We start from the raw sequence: 23224 nt of genomic DNA on the forward strand, positions 1-23224 counted from the left end.
GGAGATATAAACATTTTGCAAAACAAACTCCTGGGGGTCTGCCTAGTTTTGGGGAGGGACAAAATGCGAGGGAACAGGAGGACTGAACAGAAAATAGTCCAACACATGGAGAGGGCATTTGGAATAGTTGAATGAATGACATATAGGCAAGTTTGAAAGTTGACAGACGAATTGAACAATGCGTGTTTTGCAAGTTATTCTTTTAAAATATTGATTTAGTTGGTTTTAGGGTAACGTATCATGATGTAACGTGGCTAGCCAGCTACAGTAGTTGAAGACTTTGAACAGAGAACACGATACAGTGGGACAGTGAGCGCTTTAGCTCGCAACACCTCAGTGAACTGAAGCAAGAACACTTCTCTTTCAGTTTATCTTTACTCTTCTTTACGCTATCGTCGAACTTGTCTTACATTTCACAGATAAGCTTGTTGCTAACGGTTTGATACCTGTCAAGTTTAACTTTTGTGGTTGTTGGACATGGTTTTCAATAACAGCTAGCTAGCTAAAGTTAGTCAGCCATCATTAATTTGTATTTTTCAACGTTGGACGTACTGAATGTTCACCTTTGGGATACTTAACGTTACTGTCAGTAAACAGAAACAAGACAACATCAACGTTGTATTTTAAACAAGAGACAAGATGCAAAAGTTCAACTCGACACACACTAGTACTCTTCCTCGGGACGCTGAGCTTCAGCAGCGTTTAGCCGACAACGGGGGAGCCGGGGAGGCGATGAAGGAAAACGGCGCTGGGAAGAATCACATCCTTGCAGAACCTGCAGACAGTTCACTCTGTACCAAGAGAAAGATGCTGGTCGGCTTGGATGTTTTCTGTCTGTTTGTAGGTAAGAATTATGGTGAAACCCCATTTGCATATTATTTCACCCTTTTACCCTTTTTATTTGACTGAATCTCAACGTAGCAGCATGACATGATTGTCTGCCTTGCATTAATTTAATTTTTAGCCTGTCTCAGTATTTCCATTTTATTTCCTAGGAAATATGCAGAAGTCAATATCATTAACATGAATATAATTAATAGTGTGCATGCCACAGGATGGGCAATTATTGCACATAAATCTAGGACGGCTCTCACATGTTGTCCAAGTGATGATAGACGACCATTTCATTAAACGCATTACATTTATTAGCACAAGTCGTTAAGGAGAAGAACCAACGGCAAAGTGCAACAGGTCTAGCAGTTCAACAGGTCACAATACAATAATAAGTCCTTTCAAAAGCCAATTCAGCACTTAACCAAAAGGGCAAAAAGGAGTCTGTCTGTACTCCAAGCTAAGCACTGAAGAAAAGCTGGCAGGAGAGTTGTCCCGGGATATTCTTGAGTTCCCATGACAACCATCCATGGGGTTCTCAAGAAAAGAACATTAGAATAAAACATGTTGCTACCCCTTCCCTGCTTGTGTTCTAATGCCAAAATTACATTTGTTCATTGTTTGCCTTGCTTCACTACAGCATTATCCCTTGCCAAGTATCTTAACTCCACTGAGTTGAGCACATTCTAGAGCTTCTGAATTGAACCTCCAACTCCTAGTCGCTATACCTCGATACTTACCTTGTAGGCCTACCTATGTTTGTCCTTTGTTGCGTGCATTTCTTTGCTGAAATCCATACATTTTTTATAAAACGTTAATCAAATACAACCACAGATGTTTTCCTTGTTGAGATTCAATTGGCATTCGCGGCTGAGTTGCCATCTTATTAAAGCACCAGCAATGAGGAAACAGTCAGTGGTTGTATTTGATTAACGTTGAATAAAACAAAAATGGATTTCAGCAAACAAAGAAAGGCACGCAACAACAGAGGACAAACATAGGTACATGATAAGGGTTTAAGAATTATATATTTTTTTTAAGTATTGACATAGGGGTTCATTTAAGGAACTCTAGTCTGCACTCAACTCCATGGACAGTTGAGGTACTTGGCAACAATATCTGTAATGTGTGCAGTAAAGTTATTCTGTCAAATTATGAGGCTATTATATAATTCAATAAAGCATTAGATAATGGCCCTACAGTTTGAATGCTGATAGGGTTAGCAGTGCTAAGCCATAATGTGGAACATGAGGCAATCTGACAATCACAACGCACAAACACAGAGGGACTATTGGATTTCTACTTTGTGGTAGTTATCATTGGTTACTCCTCAACTAACATGAGTGAAATACATTTGTGTGCCTAACTACACCCCTGAAATGAAATGAAATGGGGTGGGGGGGTGTCGATCAGCCTCTCTGGTGCTGGCACTATGTGAAAGCAGGGAAGAGTGGTTTGTTTTCAAGTCGTTAACATGACACAAACAGGACTATAAGGCGGAACCCGTCCAGGCAGACAGACAGGTCTGCCAGCGCACCGTTGGCGGTTACGAGCTGCCTGTTGCTTCCCAGACAAACACACTGACAGACAGGTTCACTCTCACCGTACAGCCTGTTATTCCTCCTTGCCTGCAGGTATGCTATTGCCTCCTCCTCTGCTAGGTAGCATGCTTGACACTCACCGAAGTGTTTAGGAAGTGGCTGGTAAGTGCCAGACAGAGACTGACTGGCCCAGAGTCAGAAGATGGGAAGGAAATATACTTTTTCAGTTCTTCTTAGCTCAGCCTAATGAGAACACGTGGGCTGGTGTTCACTTTCCTTATCCCTGACAGCTGGTTGCATTGCAACACTAGGATTAACTCAATCACCAGGTTGCATGCTTGAAAGAACATGAGTGAGAGGAAGTGAGAGATTTAGAAAGTGTCTTTTTAAAGTCTCTCAAGACAAAGGGCAGCATCGCATGCTTACCATCATCTTCCCCTATTCACCACCTTCATCTCTGGTATCATCATCTTCCCCCATTCACCACCTTCATCTCAGGTATCATCCTCTTCCCCCATTCACCACCTTCATCTCTGGTATCATCATCTTCCCCCATTCACCACCTTCACCTCTGGTATCATCATCTTCCCCCATTCACCACCTTCACCTCTGGTATCATCATCTTCCCCCATTCACCACCTTCACCTTTGGTATCATCATCTTCCCCATTCACCACCTTCATCTCTGGTATCATCATCTTCCCCCATTCACCACCATCATCTCTGGTATCATCATCTTCCCCCATTCACCACCTTCATCTCTGGTATCATCATCTTCCCCCATTCACCACCATCACCTCTGGTATCATCATCTTCCCCCATTCACCACTTTCACCTCTGGTATCATCATCTTCCCCCATTCACCACCTTCATCTCTGGTATCATCATCTTCCCCCATTCACCACCATCATCTCTGGTATCATCATCTTCCCCCATTCACCACCTTCATCTCTGGTATCATCATCTTCCCCCATTCAACACCTTCATCTCTGGTATCATCATCTTCCCCCATTCACCACCTTCACCTCTGGTATCATCATCTTCCCCTATTCACCACCATCATCTCTGGTATCATCATCTTCCCCCATTCACCACCATCATCTCTGGTATCATCATCTTCCCCCATTCACCACCATCACCTCTGGTATCATCATCTTCCCCCATTCACCACCATCACCTCTGGTATCATCATCTTCCCCCATTCACCACCATCATCTCTGGTATCATCATCTTCCCCCATTCACCACCTTCATCTCTGGTATCATCATCTTCCCCCATTCACCACCATCACCTCTGGTATCATCATCTTCCCCCATTCACCACCATCATCTCTGGTATCATCATCTTCCCCCATTCATCACCTTCATCTCTGGTATCATCATCTTCCCCCATTCACCACCATCACCTCTGGTATCATCATCTTCCCCCATTCACCACCATCATCTCTGGTATCATCATCTTCCCCCATTCACCACCTTCATCTCTGGTATCATCATCTTCCCCCATTCACCACCATCATCTCTGGTATCATCATCTTCCCCCATTCACCACCTTCACCTCTGGTATCATCATCTGCCCCCATTCACCACCTTCACCTCTGGTATCATCATCTTCCCCCATTCACCACCTTCACCTCTGGTATCATCATCTTCCCCCATTCACCACCATCATCTCTGGTATCACCATCTTCCCCCATTCACCACCTTCACCTCTGGTATCATCATCTTCCCCCATTCACCACCATCACCTCTGGTATCATCATCTTCCCCCATTCACCACCTTCACCTCTGGTATCATCATCTTCCCCCATTCACCACCTTCACCTCTGGTATCATCATCTTCCCCCATTCACCACCATCACCTCTGGTATCATCATCTTCCCCCATTCACCACCATCACCTCTGGTATCATCATCTTCCCCTATTCACCACCTTCACCTCTGGTATCATCATCTTCCCCCATTCACCACCATCATCTCTGGTATCATCATCTTCCCCCATTCACCACCTTCACCTCTGGTATCATCATCTTCCCCCATTCACCACCATCACCTCTGGTATCATCATCTTCCCCCATTCACCACCATCACCTCTGGTATCATCTTCCCCCATTCACCACCTTCATCTCTGGTATCATCATCGTCCCCCATTCACCACCTTCACCTCTGGTATCATCATCTTCCCCCATTCACCACCTTCACCTCTGGTATCATCATCTTCCCCCATTCACCACCTTCACCTCTGGTATCATCATCTTCCCCTATTCACCACCTTCACCTCTGGTATCATCATCTTCCCCCATTCACCACCTTCATCTCTGGTATCATCATCTTCCCCCATTCACCACCATCACCTCTGGCATCATCCTCTTCTGGCATCAGCCTTGTTAATTTAGTAGGAAGTAGGCAGTAGGAAGCTCTCTCATCCATTTATATGCAGATGGTACAGTCTTATACTCAGCTGGCCCCTCCCCGGATTTTGTGTTAAATGCTCTACAACAAAGCTTGTTCTGAACACCTACAAAACAAAGGTCATGTGGTTTGGTAAGAAGAATGCCACTCTTCCCACAGGTGTGATTACTACCTCTGAGGATTTAGAGCTTGTGGTAGTCACCTCATACAAGTACTTGGGAGTATGGCTAGACAGTACACTGTCCTTCTCTCAGATCATATAAAATCTGCAGGTTAAAACCTCTCTAGGGTAGGTGGGACGAAATCGTCCCGCACTATTCAACAGCCAGTGACACATCAGAGCGCCAAATTTAAAACCACAAAATGTCATAATTCAAAGTTCTCAAACATAGGACTATTTTACACCATTTGAAAGATAAGACTCTCTCTCGTTAATCTAACCACATTGTCCGATTTCAAAAAGGCTTTACAGCGAAAGCAAAACATTAGATTATGTTAGGAGAGTACATAGCCAGAAATAACCACACAGCCATTTTTCAAGCAAGCATATATGTCACAAAAAACAAAAACACAGCTAAATGCAGCACTAAACTTTGATGATCTCCATCAGATGACACTCCTAGGACATTATGTTATACAATACATGCATGTTTTGTTCAATCAAGTTCATATTTATATCAAAAACCAGCTTTTTACATTAGCATGTGATGTTCAGAACTAGCAACTAGCATACACACCGCAAACTTCCGGTGAATTTACTTAATTACTCAGCATAAAACGTTCACAAAATACATAACAATTATTTAAGAATTATAGATACAGAACTCCTTTATGCAATCGCGGTGTCAGATTTTAAAATAGCTTTTCGGTGAAAGCACATTTTGCAATATTCTGAGTAGATAGCCCGGCCATCACGGCTAGCTAATTTGACACCCACCAAGTTTGGCCCTCACCAAACTCAGATGTACTATAAGAAAAGTTGGATTACCTTTGCTGTTCTTCGTCAGAATGCACACCCAGGACTTCTACTTCAACAACAAATGCTGTTTTAGTTCGAAATAATCCATAGTTATATTGAAATAGCTCCGTTTTGTTCCTGCGTTCAGGTCACAATCCGAAGGGTGACGCGCGAGCGCATTTCATGACAAAAAAATTCAAAATATTCCATTACCGTACTTCGAAGCATGTCAAACGCTGTTTAAAATAAATTTTTATGCGATTTTTCTCATAAAATAGCGCTAATATTCCAACCGGGCGACGTTGTATTCATTCAAAGACTGAAAGAACAAAATGGAGAATTCACATGCACGCGCATCTCCAGTGTCACTGTCCTCAGCCTGACCAGTAACAAACTCTGCTGCTGTTCTTTGCCCAGAGACTGCAGACATCTCATTACACTTTCTGGCGCCTTCTGAGAGCCAATGGAAGCCTTAGAAAATGTCACGTTACAGCACAGATGCTGTATTTTCGATAGAGAGGCTACAGAAGGACAATAAATTGTCAGACAGGGCACTTCCTGTATGGAATCTTCTCAGGTTTTGGCCTGCCATATGAGTTCTGTTATACTCACAGACACCATTCAAACAGTTTTAGAAACTGTAGAGTGTTTTCTATCCAAATCTACTAATTATATGCATATTCTCGTTTCTGGGCAAGAGTAGTAACCAGTTTAAATCGGGTATGTTTTTTATCCGGCCGTGCAAATACTGCCCCCTAGCCCCAACAGGTTAAAGTTAAATCTAGACTTGGTTTCCTCTATCGTAATCGCTCCTCTTTCACCCCAGCTGACAAACTAACCCTTATTCAGATGACCAGCCTACCCATACTAGATTACGGAGACATAATTTATAGATCAGCAGATAAGGATGCTCTCGAGCGGCTAGATGTTCTTTACCATTCGGCCATCAGATTTGCCACCAACGCTCCTTATAGGACACATCACTGTACTCCTCTGTAAACTGGTCATCTCTGTATACCCGTCGCAAGACCCACTGGTTGATGCTTATTGTAACGGCTATCGTAGAGAGGGGACCAAAGCGCAGCGTGTTGAGTGCTCATGATGATAATTTATTATAACTCAAAATACTGAAGCAAAATAACAAAGAGGAAAAAACGACAGCGCACAGTTCTGTCAGGTACAGAGACTAAACAAAAAACAACTTCCCAAAAACACAGGTGAAAAGAAAAACTTACTTAAGTATGATCTCCAATTAGAGACAACGAGGACCAGCTGCCTCTAATTGGAGATCAGCCCCCAAAAAATCAACATAGAAATAGAATAACTAGAACTTAAACATAGAAATACAAAACATAGAAAAACACAAAACACCCCCTGTCACGCCCTGACCTACTCTACCATAGAAAATCACATCTTACTATGGTCAGGACGTGACACTTATTTATAAAACCCTCTTAGGCCTCACTCACCCCCCTATTTGAGATATCTACTGCAGGCCTCATCCTCCACATACAGCACCCGTTCTGCCAGTCACATTCTGTTAAAGGTCCCCAAAGCATACACATCGCTGGGTCGCTCCTCTTTTCAGTTCGCTGCAGCTAGCGACTGGAACGAGCTGCAACAAACACTCAAACTGGACAGTTTTGTCTCCATCTCTTCATTCAAAGACTCAATCATGGACACTTTTACTGACAGTTGTGGCTGCTTTGTGTGATGCATTGTTGTCTCTACCTTCTTGCCCTTTGTGCTGTTGTCTGTGCCCAATAATGTTTGTACCATGTTTTGTGCTGCTACCATGTTGTGTTGCTACCGTGCTGTGTTGTCATGTGTTGCTGCCTTGCTATGTTGTTGTCTTAGGTCTCTCTTTATGTAGTGTTGTGTTGTCTCTCTTGTCGTAATGTGTGTTTTGTCCTATATTCATATGTTATTTCTATTTATTTCTATATTTTTTTATTTTAAAAATCCCTGTCCCTGCAGGAGGTATTTTGCCTTTTGGTAGGCCGTCATTGTAATTAAGAATTTGTTCTTAAATGACTTGCCTAGTTAAATAAAGGTTAAATTAAATAAATAACAATAAAAATGTACTTTTGGTTCTTTCTTGATAGATATGATTGGCGTCACTATCATCAGCTATATTGTGAATTAACAATATGCCTTGTCTCTAGTTGTCTCTGTCTCCTCTCCAACAGTATGCCTTGTCTCTAGTTGTCTCCTCTCCAACAGTATGCCTTGTCTCTAGTTGTCTCCTCTCCAACAGTATGCCTTGTTTCTAGTTGTCTCCTCTCCAACAGTATGCCTTGTTTCTAGTTGTCTCCTCTCCAACAGTATGCCTTGTTTCTAGTTGTCTCCTCTCCAACAGTATGCCTTGTCTCTAGTTGTCTCCTCTCCGCAACAGTATGCCTTGTCTCTAGTTGTCTCCTCTCCAACAGTATGCCTTGTCTCTAGTTGTCTCCTCTCCAACAGTATGCCTTGTTTCTAGTTGTCTCCTCTCCAACAGTATGCCTTGTCTCTAGTTGTCTCCTCTCCAACAGTATGCCTTGTCTCTAGTTGTCTCCTCTCCAACAGTATGCCTTGTTTCTAGTTGTCTCCTCTCCAACAGTATGCCTTGTTTCTAGTTGTCTCCTCTCCAACAGTATGCCTTGTCTCTAGTTGTCTCCTCTCCAACAGTATGCCTTGTCTCTAGTTGTCTCCTCTCCAACAGTATGCCTTGTTTCTAGTTGTCTCCTCTCCAACAGTATGCCTTCTCCTCTCCAACAGTATGCCTTGTTTCTAGTTGTCTCCTCTCCAACAGTATGCCTTGTCTCTAGTTGTCTCCTCTCCAACAGTATGCCTTGTCTCTAGTTGTCTCCTCTCCAACAGTATGCCTTGTCTCTAGTTGTCTCCTCTCCAACAGTATGCCTTGTTTCTAGTTGTCTCCTCTCCAACAGTATGCCTTGTTTCTAGTTGTCTCCTCTCCAACAGTATGCCTTGTTTCTAGTTGTCTCCTCTCCAACAGTATGCCTTGTCTCTAGTTGTCTCCTCTCTAACAGTATGCCTTATCTCTAGTTGTCTCCTCTCCAACAGTATGCCTTGTCTCTAGTTGTCTCCTCTCCAACAGTATGCCTTGTCTCTAGTTGTCTCCTCTCCAACAGTATGCCTTGTCTCTAGTTGTCTCCTCTCCAACAGTATGCCTTGTCTCTAGTTGTCTCCTCTCCAACAGTATGCCTTGTCTCTAGTTGTCTCCTCTCCAACAGTATGCCTTGTCTCTAGTTGTCTCCTCTCCAACAGTATGCCTTGTCTCTAGTTGTCTCCTCTCCAACAGTATGCCTTGTCTCTAGTTGTCTCCTCTCCAACAGTATGCCTTGTCTCTAGTTGTCTCCTCTCCAACAGTATGCCTTGTCTCTAGTTGTCTCCTCTCCAACAGTATGCCTTGTTTCTAGTTGTCTCCTCTCCAACAGTATGCCTTGTTTCTAGTTGTCTCCTCTCCAACAGTATGCCTTGTCTCTAGTTGTCTCCTCTCCAACAGTATGCCTTGTTTCTAGTTGTCTCCTCTCCAACAGTATGCCTTGTCTCTAGTTGTCTCCTCTCCAACAGTATGCCTTGTTTCTAGTTGTCTCCTCTCCAACAGTATGCCTTGTCTCTAGTTGTCTCCTCTCCAACAGTATGCCTTGTTTCTAGTTGTCTCCTCTCCAACAGTATGCCTTGTCTCTAGTTGTCTCATCTCCAACAGTATGCCTTGTCTCTAGTTGTCTCCTCTCCAACAGTATGCCTTGTCTCTAGTTGTCTCCTCTCCAACAGTATGCCTTGTCTCTAGTTGTCTCCTCTCCAACAGTATGCCTTGTCTCTAGTTGTCTCCTCTCCAACAGTATGCCTTGTCTCTAGTTGTCTCCTCTCCAACAGTATGCCTTGTCTCTAGTTGTCTCCTCTCCAACAGTATGCCTTGTCTCTAGTTGTCTCCTCTCCAACAGTATGCCTTGTCTCTAGTTGTCTCCTCTCCGCAACAGTATGCCTTGTTTCTAGTTGTCTCCTCTCCAACAGTATGCCTTGTTTCTAGTTGTCTCCTCTCCAACAGTATGCCTTCTCCTCTCCAACAGTATGCCTTGTTTCTAGTTGTCTCCTCTCCAACAGTATGCCTTGTCTCTAGTTGTCTCCTCTCCAACAGTATGCCTTGTCTCTAGTTGTCTCCTCTCCAACAGTATGCCTTGTCTCTAGTTGTCTCCTCTCCAACAGTATGCCTTGTCTCTAGTTGTCTCCTCTCCAACAGTATGCCTTGTTTCTAGTTGTCTCCTCTCCAACAGTATGCCTTGTTTCTAGTTGTCTCCTCTCCAACAGTATGCCTTGTCTCTAGTTGTCTCCTTTCCAACAGTATGCCTTGTCTCTAGTTGTCTCCTCTCCAACAGTATGCCTTGTCTCAGGGAGTTCCATCCTAATTTTCCCTAAATGTCAGCAGCAGATTCCTCAGGCTGTTGACCCCTCGTTATCTGCCCCGTCAAGGGACTCATTTACTACTGTCACTCTGGAATTCCCCCAAGGCATCGCATTCTAATGGCCTTATAAGTTAGGAGGGAATCCACTTCTTTGCTCAGTGTGGTCCCTTCTGTCTCAGACAGTACTTTACTGCAGGGAAGTAAACACGTTAACACTGTGGTATGGCATTATGAATGACTGTTATTAACACGGTGGTATGGCATTATGAATGACTGTTATTAACACGGTGGTATGGCATTATGAATGACTGTTATAAACACGGTGGTATGGCATTATTAATGACTGTTATAAACACGGTGGTATGGCATTATGAATGACTGTTATTAACACGGTGGTATGGCATTATGAATGACCGTTATAAACACGGTGGTATGGCATTATGAATGACTGTTATTAACACGGTGGTATGGCATTATGAATGACTGTTATTAACACGATGGTATGGCATTATGAATGACTGTTATTAACACGGTGGTATGGCATTATGAATGACTGTTATTAACACGGTGGTATGGCATTATGAATGACTGTTATTAACACGGTGGTATGGCATTATGAATGACTGTTATTAACACAGTGGTATGGCATTATGAATGACTGTTATTAACGCGGTGGTATGGCATTATGAATGACTGTTATTAACACGGTGGTATGGCATTATGAATGACTGTTATTAACATGGTGGTATGGCATTATGGATGACTGTTATTAACACGGTGGTATGGCATTATGAATGACTGTTATTAACACGGTGGTATGGCATTATGAATGACTGTTATTAACATGGTGGTATGGCATTATGAATGACTGTTATAAACACGGTGGTATGGCATTATGAATGACTGTTATTAACTCGGTGGTATGGCATTATCAATGACTGTTATTAACACGGTGGTATGGCATTATGAATGACTGTTATTAACACGGTGGTATGGCATTATGAATGACTGTTATTAACACGGTGGTATGGCATTATGAATGACTGTTATTAACACGGTGGTATGGCATTATGAATGACTGTTATTAACACGGTGGTATGGCATTATGAATGACTGTTATTAACACGGTGGTATGGCACTGTAGCTCAGTTGGTAGAGCATGGTGTTTGCAATGCATGGTGTTTGCAATGCATGGTGTTTGCAACGCCAGGGTTGTGGGTTCGATTCCCACGGGGGGCCAGCACAGAAAAAAAAAAAATATGAAATGAAATGTATGCATTCACTACTGTAAGTTGCTCTGGATAAGAGCGTCTGCTAAATCACTAAAATGTAAAAAAAAAAAAAAGAAAAAAAAAAGTAAAATGCATTATGAATGACTGTTATAAACATGGTGGTATGGCATTATGAATGACTGTTATAAACACGGTGGTATGGCATTATGAATGACTGTTATAAACACGGTGGTATGGCATTATGAATGACTGTTATTAACACGGTGGTATGGCATTATGAATGACTGTTATAAACACGGTGGTATGGCATTATGAATGACTGTTATAAACACGGTGGTATGGCATTATGAATGACTGTTATTAACACGGTGGTATGGCATTATGAATGACTGTTATAAACATGGTGGTATGGCATTATGAATGACTGTTATAAACACGGTGGTATGGCATTATGAATGACTGTTATAAACACGGTGGTATGGCATTATGAATGACTGTTATTAACACGGTGGTATGGCATTATGAATGACTGTTATAAACACGGTGGTATGGCATTATGAATGACTGTTATAAACACGGTGGTATGGCATTATGAATGACTGTTATTAACACGGTGGTATGGCATTATGAATGACTGTTATAAACACGGTGGTATGGCATTATGAATGACTGGTATTAACATGGTGGTATGGCATTATGAATGACTGTTATTAACACGGTGGTATGGCATTATGAATGACTGTTATTAACACGGTGGTATGGCATTATGAATGACTGTTATTAACACGGTGGTATGGCATTATGAATGACTGTTATTAACACGGTGGTATGGCATTATGAATGACTGTAATTAACACGGTGGTATGGCATTATGAATGACTGTTATTAACACGGTGGTATGGCATTATGAATGACTGTTATTAACATGGTGGTATGGCATTATGAATGACTGTTATTAACACGGTGGTATGGCATTATGAATGACTGTTATAAACACGGTGGTATGGCATTATGAATGACTGTTATTAACACGGTGGTATGGCATTATGAATGACTGTTATTAACAAGGTGGTATGGCATTATGAATGACTGTTATAAACACGGTGGTATGGCATTATGAATGACTGTTATTAACACGGTGGTATGGCATTATGAATGACTGTTATAAACACGGTGGTATGGCATTATGAATGACTGTTATTAACACGGTGGTATGGCATTATGAATGACTGTTATTAACACGGTGGTATGGCATTATGAATGACTGTTATTAACACGGTGGTATGGCATTATGAATGACTGTTATAAACACGGTGGTATGGCATTATGAATGACTGTTATTAACACGGTGGTATGGCATTATGAATGACTGTTATTAACACGGTGGTATGGCATTATGAATGACTGTTATAAACACGGTGGTATGGCATTATGAATGACTGGTATAACACGGTGGTATGGCATTATGAATGACTGTTATTAACACGGTGGTATGGCATTATGAATGACTGTTATTAACATGGTGGTATGGCATTATGAATGACTGTTATTAACACGGTGGTATGGCATTATGAATGACTGTTATTAACATGGTGGTATGGCATTATGAATGACTGTTATTAACACGGTGGTATGGCATTATGAATGACTGTTATTAACATGGTGGTATGGCATTATGAATGACTGTTATTAACACGGTGGTATGGCATTATGAATGACTGTTATTAACACGGTGGTATGGCATTATGAATGACTGTTATAAACACGGTGGTATGGCATTATGAATGACTGTTATTAACATGGTGGTATGGCATTATGAATGACTGTTATAAACACGGTGGTATGGCATTATGAATGACTGTTATTAACACGGTGGTATGGCATTATGAATGACTGTTATTAACACGGTGGTATGGCATTATGAATGACTGTTATTAACACGGTGGTATGGCATTATGAATGACTGTTATTAACACGGTGGTATGGCATTATGAATGACTGTTATAAACACGGTGGTATGGCATTATGAATGACTGTTATTAACAAGGTGGTATGGCATTATGAATGACTGTTATAAACACGGTGGTATGGCATTATGAATGACTGTTATTAACACGGTGGTATGGCATTATGAATGACTGTTATAAACACGGTGGTATGGCATTATGAATGACTGTTATTAACACGGTGGTATGGCATTATGAATGACTGTTATTAACACGGTGGTATGGCATTATGAATGACTGTTATTAACACGGTGGTATGGCATTATGAATGACTGTTATAAACACGGTGGTATGGCATTATGAATGACTGGTATAACACGGTGGTATGGCATTATGAATGACTGTTATTAACACGGTGGTATGGCATTATGAATGACTGTTATTAACATGGTGGTATGGCATTATGAATGACTGTTATTAACACGGTGGTATGGCATTATGAATGACTGTTATTAACATGGTGGTATGGCATTATGAATGACTGTTATTAACACGGTGGTATGGCATTATGAATGACTGTTATTAACATGGTGGTATGGCATTATGAATGACTGTTATTAACACGGTGGTATGGCATTATGAATGACTGTTATTAACACGGTGGTATGGCATTATGAATGACTGTTATAAACACGGTGGTATGGCATTATGAATGACTGTTATTAACATGGTGGTATGGCATTATGAATGACTGTTATAAACACGGTGGTATGGCATTATGAATGACTGTTATTAACACGGTGGTATGGCATTATGAATGACTGTTATTAACACGGTGGTATGGCATTATGAATGACTGTTATTAACACGGTGGTATGGCATTATGAATGACTGTTATTAACACGGTGGTATGGCATTATGAATGACTGTTATAAACACGGTGGTATGGCATTATGAATGACTGTTAATCAGAGCCTAAAACCAGGATCACTTCATAATGAAGGCTTTCACTTTGGCTTTGGCTTTGACTTAAATACATATGTGTGTGACTGTGTGTGACCGTGTGTGTGACCAGGTAATACTGTCCCCCAGATCAAAAATACATCTAAGTGAGATGATTGATGTTTCACAGAGAGAGCATTTTTCTACTGTGTCAGTATGTCTCTCAAGCATACGGATGTCTCAATCTGTGTGTGTGTGCATTCCTCCTGCACGCATTATTGAGCTTTCAAAAGAAGAGCTCAGGTCTGAACAGAATCCATGTCCTGTGGCCATGCTATGCTAGAGACACGGCGTCCAGCAGCATAGGCAGGGTCAGAAGTGAGGGGTCAGTCATTGACGTACCTGTGGGCAGGCTGAGACAAGTCTGTTTGCCTGCCTCCTGTTCGGTTTCCTGTCTCTCTCTCCAGCACAGGTGGTCCTCACTCTGTCATCACAGTTATTTGGGCACTTAAAAGTAATTGGAAGGTGATCTGAAGTCTTGAGTGGTTTGTGACCATCAATTACAGTGACCAATTACAAACCATCAATTACAGTGACCACACAGTCATTCATATTTGCTCAGGATAAAGATTCATAGATGTAATTAGACCCAAATCAATAGCAAAATTATAGCATGGATTTTAACTGCCTCGACTAGGCTGGATCAAATGTTTTTGAATAGCACTTAAAACTTCTTACGGATCATTGGGACGCTAGCTTCTCACCTCGACAACATCCGGTGAAATTGCAGAGCGCGAAATTCAAATTACAAATATTGTAATATTAAACATTCATGAAAATACAAGTGTCATACATCTTTTAAAAGCTTAACTTCTTGTTAATCCAGCCGCTTCATCAGATTTCAAAAAGGCTTTACGGCGAAAGCACACCATGTGATTATCTGAGGACAGCGCCCCGCACACAAAAGCATTACATACATTTCCAACCAAGCAGAGCTGTCACGAAAGTCAGAAATAGCGATAAAATAAATAACTTAACTTTGAAGATCTTCATCTGGTTGCAATCACAAGGGTCCCAGCTACATAACGAATGGTCCTTTTGTTCAATAAAGTCCTTATTTATATCCCAAAAAAGTAAGTTTCATTGGCTCGCTTGACTCAGTAATCTACCGGTTTCCCTCGTTCAAAATGCATACAAATGAATCCCGTAAATGACCAATAAACTCCTTCCAAACATATCAAACAACGTTCCTAATCAATCCTCAGGTACTCTAATATGTAAATGATCAAATTTAAGATGGAGAGTACCTGAGACCATTACCGGAGATAAAGAACGAAGTACGCGCACTCACCGGAACGCGCAACAAACACCACAACCAAAATGGGAGCCACTTATTAAAACTACAAATTCTAGCTAATTTTTCAAAAAACAAGCCTGAAACTCTTTCTAAAGACTGTTGACATCTAGTGGAAGCCATAGGAACTGCAATCTGGGAGGTATTCCTTTTATATTCCCATTGACAGCCATAGTAATCAGGGGTGAGCTGAAAAAAAGAAAATTCTGGATGGATTGTCCTCGGGGTTTTGCCTGCCATATCAGTTTTGTTTATACTTACAGACATTATTTTAACAGTTTTGGAAACTTTAGAGTGTTTTCTATCCAATACTATCAATTATATGCATATCCTAGCTTCTGGGCCTGAGTAACAGGCAGTTTACTTTGGGCACCTCATTCATCCAAACTTCCGAATACTGCCCCCTAGCCTGAAGAAGTTTTAACGCTCTCCCTGAGAGACAGTGACCGGTAGACACCACAGAGACGATTACTGGTTGTGTGTTGGACTGAGTGTGTGTGTGTGTGGGACTGAGTGTGTGTGTGTCTGTGTGTAGGAGGGTAAGAAGACGTGAGGTAGCTCGCCAGAGAGGAAGACCTGTATCTCCCGGAGTGATCAGAGAAAGGGTACTTGCTATCTGGGATCCTTGGGACGTCCTTACCCTCATTGAAGTTTACATTTAAAAGGGTTAGGGTTAGGTAAGGGTTATGGTTAGATTAAGGATAGGGGATAGAGTTTAGGGTAGGGATAGCATTAACCTCAGAGCGAGTTCAAAGGGCCACTTCTTTCCTGCTTATCTCCGCTCGCTTTCCCGCTCTTTCTTCTCCTTGCTTCAACCATTTTGGGATGGAAGGTGTCCCAGAAGAGGGGAGGACGCGTGGTGAAGTGCACGTGTGCGTGCGTGTGTGTTTTCTTGGGCATACAGTATGTTTGTGTAAGTGGGCTTATGTTTCTGTTCAGCTGGCAGGGAAAGCTGTCGAGTGAGACAGTGAGAGGGCCAGCATGCTGCAGCATGCCACTGCAGTCCTCTCGCTCTGGGCCTGTGTTTGTAACCGTGCGTGTGAGTTTGTCTCTGTGTTTTTAGTGCTCTTGCATGGTCATGTTGAACATTATGCGCTTGTGTGCATGTGCCTCTGTTTACAAATTCACTGATGCATTTTCACTCAAGGTTTTTAACCCTAATGGAATACATGATGAAGTCATTACATGGGAACATGGCAATATTCTGACGTTGACAGATGCAGCTTCCAATAAAAGAAACCCAATCAAACGATTAGCTGAAGGAAAAAGTGATGCTGCTCTTTACCCAGTTGCTGTAGGGCATTTCCATCTAAAAGGAGCAATGAGCACCAACATGTTAAGTTCATAGGAGCATGTCAAATCAAATTAAGAGTCTATATTTTTGAGAAATTAAGGCATATATACATTTTCCAATTATTTTCCATCCTAAAAATTAGGAATAAGCAAAGACTTTGATTTGTGGTCAAACAGATGGGGAAAGGGTCTTAGACAACATCTAGCAGGAAAAGTCTGACAAGGTATTAGAAATGCATCAATATTGAAGTAAAGACCCCTGCCAACTAATATCAGCACTTATATTTCGTTTTGGAGAAATTATTTGCCTCCAGTAAGTTTAAGAAACATTGCCTTGTGCCTTGTAATTCCGTTATAAAAAACACACATTATCTTTCAGATATTTTCACATTTCTCTCCCTCATGAGGAGTGAGGATAATGAAAGTTCACAGAAGTAATAGGTAAAGGTATAGTTATAGGGTTTTTACTGATATCAAGTTTATTAATTATTAAGTGATTAAAACTCGTAATTCTGTTACCAAATTGGTAATTAAATTACTGGAAAATTGGTAACGGAATTACTGCAATTGAATTGGCTACAATGGGAAATCATAGTAGTCACAAACCACAGATGGGTCGCCTGCTACTGTCCTCCCTTCAACTGACATACTGTTATGTTCAGCTCATAACTGTTTTTTTCCTCTTTCTGCCATTTGGGGGGCTGCGCAAGTGGTTTTTCTGTCCAAATAGTGTAATAAAAATAATAATAATCTGGTTGGAAAAATTCTTTCAGTGTAAACTTAAATGACTAATGTCACATATAAAGTAAGTAGAAAAGACAATGGACCTATATATTTTAAAATACCGCAAAATGTATTAGAGAGAGGCTTTTATTTGAGTCACGTGTCTATTTCAGTAATTGCACACAGCTTTTGCTAATTTGCATAGTTAATTGTTTAATTCCAGTATTTACTTCCAGAATTGTAAGCATTTTCTTAATTTCCTTCACAAATGTATCATTTACACACTGTCACATTTCTTTTATCATACTATGCCCTCTCTCTCTCTCTCTCTCTCTCTCAAAAAACCCCCAACCTTTTCCTTGACAATAATTATTCTCCTTTGACTGTGCATTTTCGGCAGTTTTTTTAATTTTTTAATATATTTTTTAAATGATTCTTTGTTTGGGAGGGGTTCTGTACTGTCGAAGTTGTTGACTGTTTTTGTGCTTGCCAGTTAGCTTGCAGTTCTCAGCTGTTAGCAGCAAATGGCTAGAAGAATCTTAATGGCGATTAAAAAAATATATTTGCTATAATTTTTTGGAGTTGTTACTGAATTATTTAATGTAACAAATCAAACATTATACTGCTTAAAAAAGTCATGGTAATTCATGGTAACCTCCGTAAACAATTCATTTAGACCCACTGTTTCTTTGAAACTGCTGTTTATTTGCTGAAATGTGTGCCGCTGCCCGGCTATTAAAAGGGACGGGTGGCTATTTGAGACTGCTTTTAATTGAGTTTTACGGTACTGTAATCTTTGAGAACTAACAATTACAAAAATGAAAGGTAGACAGTCATGGAGAATAGAAAATTCCCAAAACATTAATATATCAGTATTGATTTTTGTATTATGTTTAAGCAAAAGAACACGGAATTAGCTATGAAAAAATGCATAGAATTGCAGGAAATTACATTTAAAACTACAAACAATTCTCTACACCGCCTAGATTGGAGCCACTAAATAAATTCAGAAATTCAGCCTCACTGATGGGTTGGTCACGCCCATTGGCCTGAAACAGCCCCCGGCTGGGTGAGGCAGGGTGGGGAGTGGGAGCAGTGGCTATCTCCTCTGTAGGTAAGGATCCACTGTAGGGGTCAGAGGTCAGCTTGGGGTATCTCCCACACCCAAATTGCTACAAATTCTCCCTATTCTCCCTTTGGTGAAGTGAGTTTTTCCATACAATCGGTGTTAGGAGTGAAGGGTAAAGTCTAGTCCCATTGTGTGTCGGTTTGCAGTTTCTGGTTCCCCCCCAACTCCCCCATTCCCTTTCTGTCAATACAAATGAGTCCTCCTTCTACCCCCTGCTCCTCCATGTTGGCTTTCAGACAGCCCCCCTCCTGGTGCCCTTCCAGCCTGGCCCCCTATCTACCCCATCATCCTATCCTCCTGACACATCTTACCTGCCTGATCCCCCTTTATCCACCTCAGCCCCAACCCTCTTCTGTCTGGCTGTCTGAAGCTCTTCAAACCACAGACAAACCACTAAACCAAAGAGTCTGACAGCCCAGTCCTCACTGCACATATCATATACCACAAACAAGCAGACAGAGCACTCCCCCCACCCTTACTGTCACACTGCAGACAGACAGCCGCCTCTCCAGCCACCCAGCCTGAACCACACACACCCTTACCTTCACGCTAAGCCACAGACCACCAAACCCCTTTACATACATACCACCGAGACCGGCAGGCAGGCCCCTTTATGTTCCCCTACTCTCAGTCAGCCATCCCTCGCCACACATACCCTTAGCTCCAGAGCACGGCTGCAGTGCTGCAGGAAGAAGTCAGTGGAGTGGGGTTAGAACAGAGAGGCTAGGGGGAAGCGTGTCTGGACCTGACGACAGCTACAGTGACAGTTACACAGCCTGGAAACTAGAGACAGCACTACCGCTAGTGGGTGGGAGGGAGGGGGGTTCAGAGGCTTGGAAATTAGCTGCAGTCTTTCATCTCTTCCTCCTGACTTGTTTTTTGAGTTAGCTCTGTTGTTTCGTGGGAACTATGGACAGATAGTGTTGCTGCCTATGGACAGATAGACCGTGTATGGAGTGATTATGCTAGTGATTATGTGTACAGTAAAATAACATTCTGGTTGTGTGTGTATGTGAGTCCAGCTGCAGCAGATGCTGCTGATATCAGATAGTCAGTGAGATGCCGTCGGGCTGTTTTTGTTTCCCAGGCTTTGTCCCTTGATGATCAGTCTTTTTGTGTAGGCATCATGGCAGACAAAACAGTGAGCAGTGCACCCAGTTAGAACAATCCAGACAATTTAGGAGAGGGGACAGCAACGCCCCCCTCCTCCCCATCCTGTACCACCTGGATCAGCCCAACAAGTAAAAGCTGGGAGAAAGGACACCGTAGTGCTCATCCACACACATATTCGAACAGGGCGGACACACACACACACACACACACACACACACACACACACACACACACACACACACAAACGCAGTCGCTCTAATCAGGAGGATGGTGGTTTACTAGTCATAATCACAGCCCAGGTGCCAATGACTTCATCTCCTGTCTGAGGCTTACCTGGCTCACCCCTGTATAGTGGGTGTGTGTCCGTGTGTGTGTCCGTGTGTGTGTGTGTTGCACACCCAACTACTATTTTAAACAAAGACTCTTTGTCCTTAAATGTCAGGTGAAACACAAAGACGTCTGGTCCTGCTCTGTGACTCTCACTGACTCAACCCAGATAGAGATCACATACACACTATGTTGTGGCCAGGACACATTGTCTAAGATCAGTCTTCAGGGAATAGAAGTCCAGCTCTGTATAGTAGACACATCTACCAGTTACAATGCTATTATTAGGGATTACAGCAGGGTTTACTAAAGTTAGAGTAACAGCACCTCTCTATATAATAGAGGTCAACCGATTCTGATTTTTCAACGCCGATACCGATTATTGGAGGCCCAAAACCCCCGATACCGATTAATCAGCCGATTTTTTTGTTTGTTTATTTATTTATAATAATGATAATTACAACAATACACACTTATTTTAACTTAATATAATACATCAATAAAATCAAGTTAGCCTCAAATAAATAATGAAACATGTTCAATTTGGTTTAAATAATGCAAAACAAAGTGTTGGAGGAGAAAGTAAAAGTGCAATATGTGCCATGTAAAAAAGCTAAGGTTTAAGTTCCTTGCTCAGAACATGGGAACATATGAAAGCTGGTGGTTCCTTTTAACATGAGTCTTCAATATTCCCAGGTAAATTTTAGGTTGTAGTTATTATAGTAATTATAGGACTATTTCTCTCTATACGATTTGTGTTTCATATACCTTTGACTATTGGATGTTCTTATAAGCACTTTAGTATTGCCAGTGTAACAGTATAGCTTCCGTCCCTCTCCTCGCTCCTACCTGGGCTCCAACCAGGAACACATTGACAACAGCCACCCTCGAAGCAGCGTTACCCATGTAGAGGAAGGGGAACAACTACTCCAAGTCTCAGAGCGAGTGACGTTTGAAACGCTATTAGCGCGCATCCCGCTAACTAGCTAGCCATTTCACATCGGTTACACCAGCCTAATCTCGGGAGTTGACAGGCTTGAAGGGGTGGGTATAATTTGTGGAACGTTCCAACAGGAATCTGTTCCAAAAAACGTAAAGTAAAAGGTTGCCAACCAACAACGCATACAAAGTAGCAACGCATACAAATCTAGCTAACTAGCTGCGGAATAGGCATCAACTCACCACGTAGCTTATTCTTAATGTTTGTCTATAGGCAACCAGAATGAGGACAGACATTTTTCGGAATAAACGTGATGAGTGAAAAACGCAATGAAATAGACCACTCACTACCCGGAATCTTATTCTGCCGCTATACAACTTTGTATGCGTTGTTTTTTGGCAACCTTGTTATTTACCGAAGTTTTTGTAGATTCCTGTTGGAACGTTCCACAAATTATACCCACCCGGCTTGAAGTCATAAACAGCTTGAAACACAGCGAAGAGCTGCTGGCAAAACGCACGAAAGTGCTGTTTGAATGAATGCTTACGAGTTATGTTATGTCAATGTTATGTCATAATTACATAAAATTCTGGCAAATTAGTTCGCAACGAGCCAGGCGGCCCAAACTGTTGCATATACCCTCACTCTGCGTGCAATGAACGCTAAAGATGTGAAACAATTTCATGTTAGCAGGCAATATTAACTAAATATGCAGGTTTAAAAATATATACTTGTTTATTGATTTTAAAGAAAGGCATTGATGTTTATGGTTAGGTACATTGGTGCAACGACAGTGCTTTTTTCGCAAATGCGCTTGTTAAATCAACACCCGTTTGGCGAAGTAGGCTGTGATTCCCTGAGAAATTAACAGCCACCGCATCGATTATATGCAACGCAGGACACGTTAGATAAACTAGTAATATCATCAACCATGTGTAGTTAACTAGTGATTATGTTAAGATTGATAGTTTTTTATAAGATAAGTTTAATGCTAACTAGCAACTTACCTTGGCTTCTTGCTGCCCTCGCGTAACAGGTAGTCAGCCTGCCATGCAGGCTCCTCGTGCGTTGGATTGGATTAGGCAGTTAGATTGGATTAGGCAGTTAGATTGGATTGGATTAGGCAGTTAACCCCCGTTCCTAGGCCGTCATTGAAAATAAGAATGTGTTCTTAATCTGACTTGCATAGTTAAATAAAGGTGTAAAAAAAAAAAAAGGTGGCCAAAAATACCGATTACCGATTGTTGATAACTTGAAATCGGCCCTAATTAATCGGCCATTCCGATTAATGGGTCGACCTCTACTATGTAATGATTCACTACAGCAGTTACAATGCTATTATTAGGGATTACAGCAGGGTTTACTAAAGTTAGAGTAACAGAACCTCTCTATGTAATGATTCACTACAGCAGTTACAATGCTATTATTAGGGATTACAGCAGGGTTTACTAAAGTTAGTGTAACAGCACCTCTCTATGTAATGATTCACTACAGCAGTTACAATGCTATTATTAGGGATTACAGCAGGGTTTACTAAAGTTAGAGTAACAGAACCTCTCTATGTAATGATTCACTACAGCAGTTACAATGCTATTATTAGGGATTACAGCAGGGCTTACTAAAGTTAGTGTAACAGCACCTCTCTATGTAATGATTCACTACAGCAGTTACAATGCTATTATTAGGGATTACAGCAGGGTTTAATAAAGTTAGAGTAACAGCACCTCTGTATGTAATGATTCACTACAGCAGTTACAATGCTATTATTAGGGATTACAGCAGGGCTTACTAAAGTTAGAATAACAGCACCTCTGTATGTAATGATTCACTACACCAGTAGCAGTAGATTGACTTCTGGATAAACAAGCAGCTTAGACCTGAGGTTGAGGACCAGAGGCCCTGGCACTGGCCCTAGAGGCCTGCCTGGCTGAAGAGAGACGGACCACCCCTGGAGGGTAGTAGGGGAGCGTTCTCCTCTCCGCCCCAGTGACTGTCCCCTCCCCTGCCCAGGACAGCAGGCCAAGTGGGTGGTTGGTTGGGGTCACCTCTTAAGAGATCCAGTGGTCACTGGTCACTCAGC

At 41.7% G+C, this 23224-nt stretch overlaps 1 protein-coding gene across 1 annotated transcript in view; it reads left to right on the top strand.

Annotated features, from left to right (window-relative positions):
• The window catches only part of LOC115171575 (phospholipid phosphatase 3), a 34443-nt gene continuing 11219 nt past the window's right edge, over nt 1–23224 (top strand). Inside the window, exon 1 of the mRNA XM_029728543.1 lies at nt 1–844. Coding sequence (XP_029584403.1) covers nt 640–844 — 205 coding nt within the window. The 5' untranslated portion in view covers nt 1–639. The remainder of the gene's footprint in view (nt 845–23224) is intronic.

The sequence above is a fragment of the Salmo trutta genome, chromosome 32 (genome assembly GCF_901001165.1).
Source record: "Salmo trutta chromosome 32, fSalTru1.1, whole genome shotgun sequence".
Lineage (NCBI taxonomy): Eukaryota > Metazoa > Chordata > Actinopteri > Salmoniformes > Salmonidae > Salmo > Salmo trutta.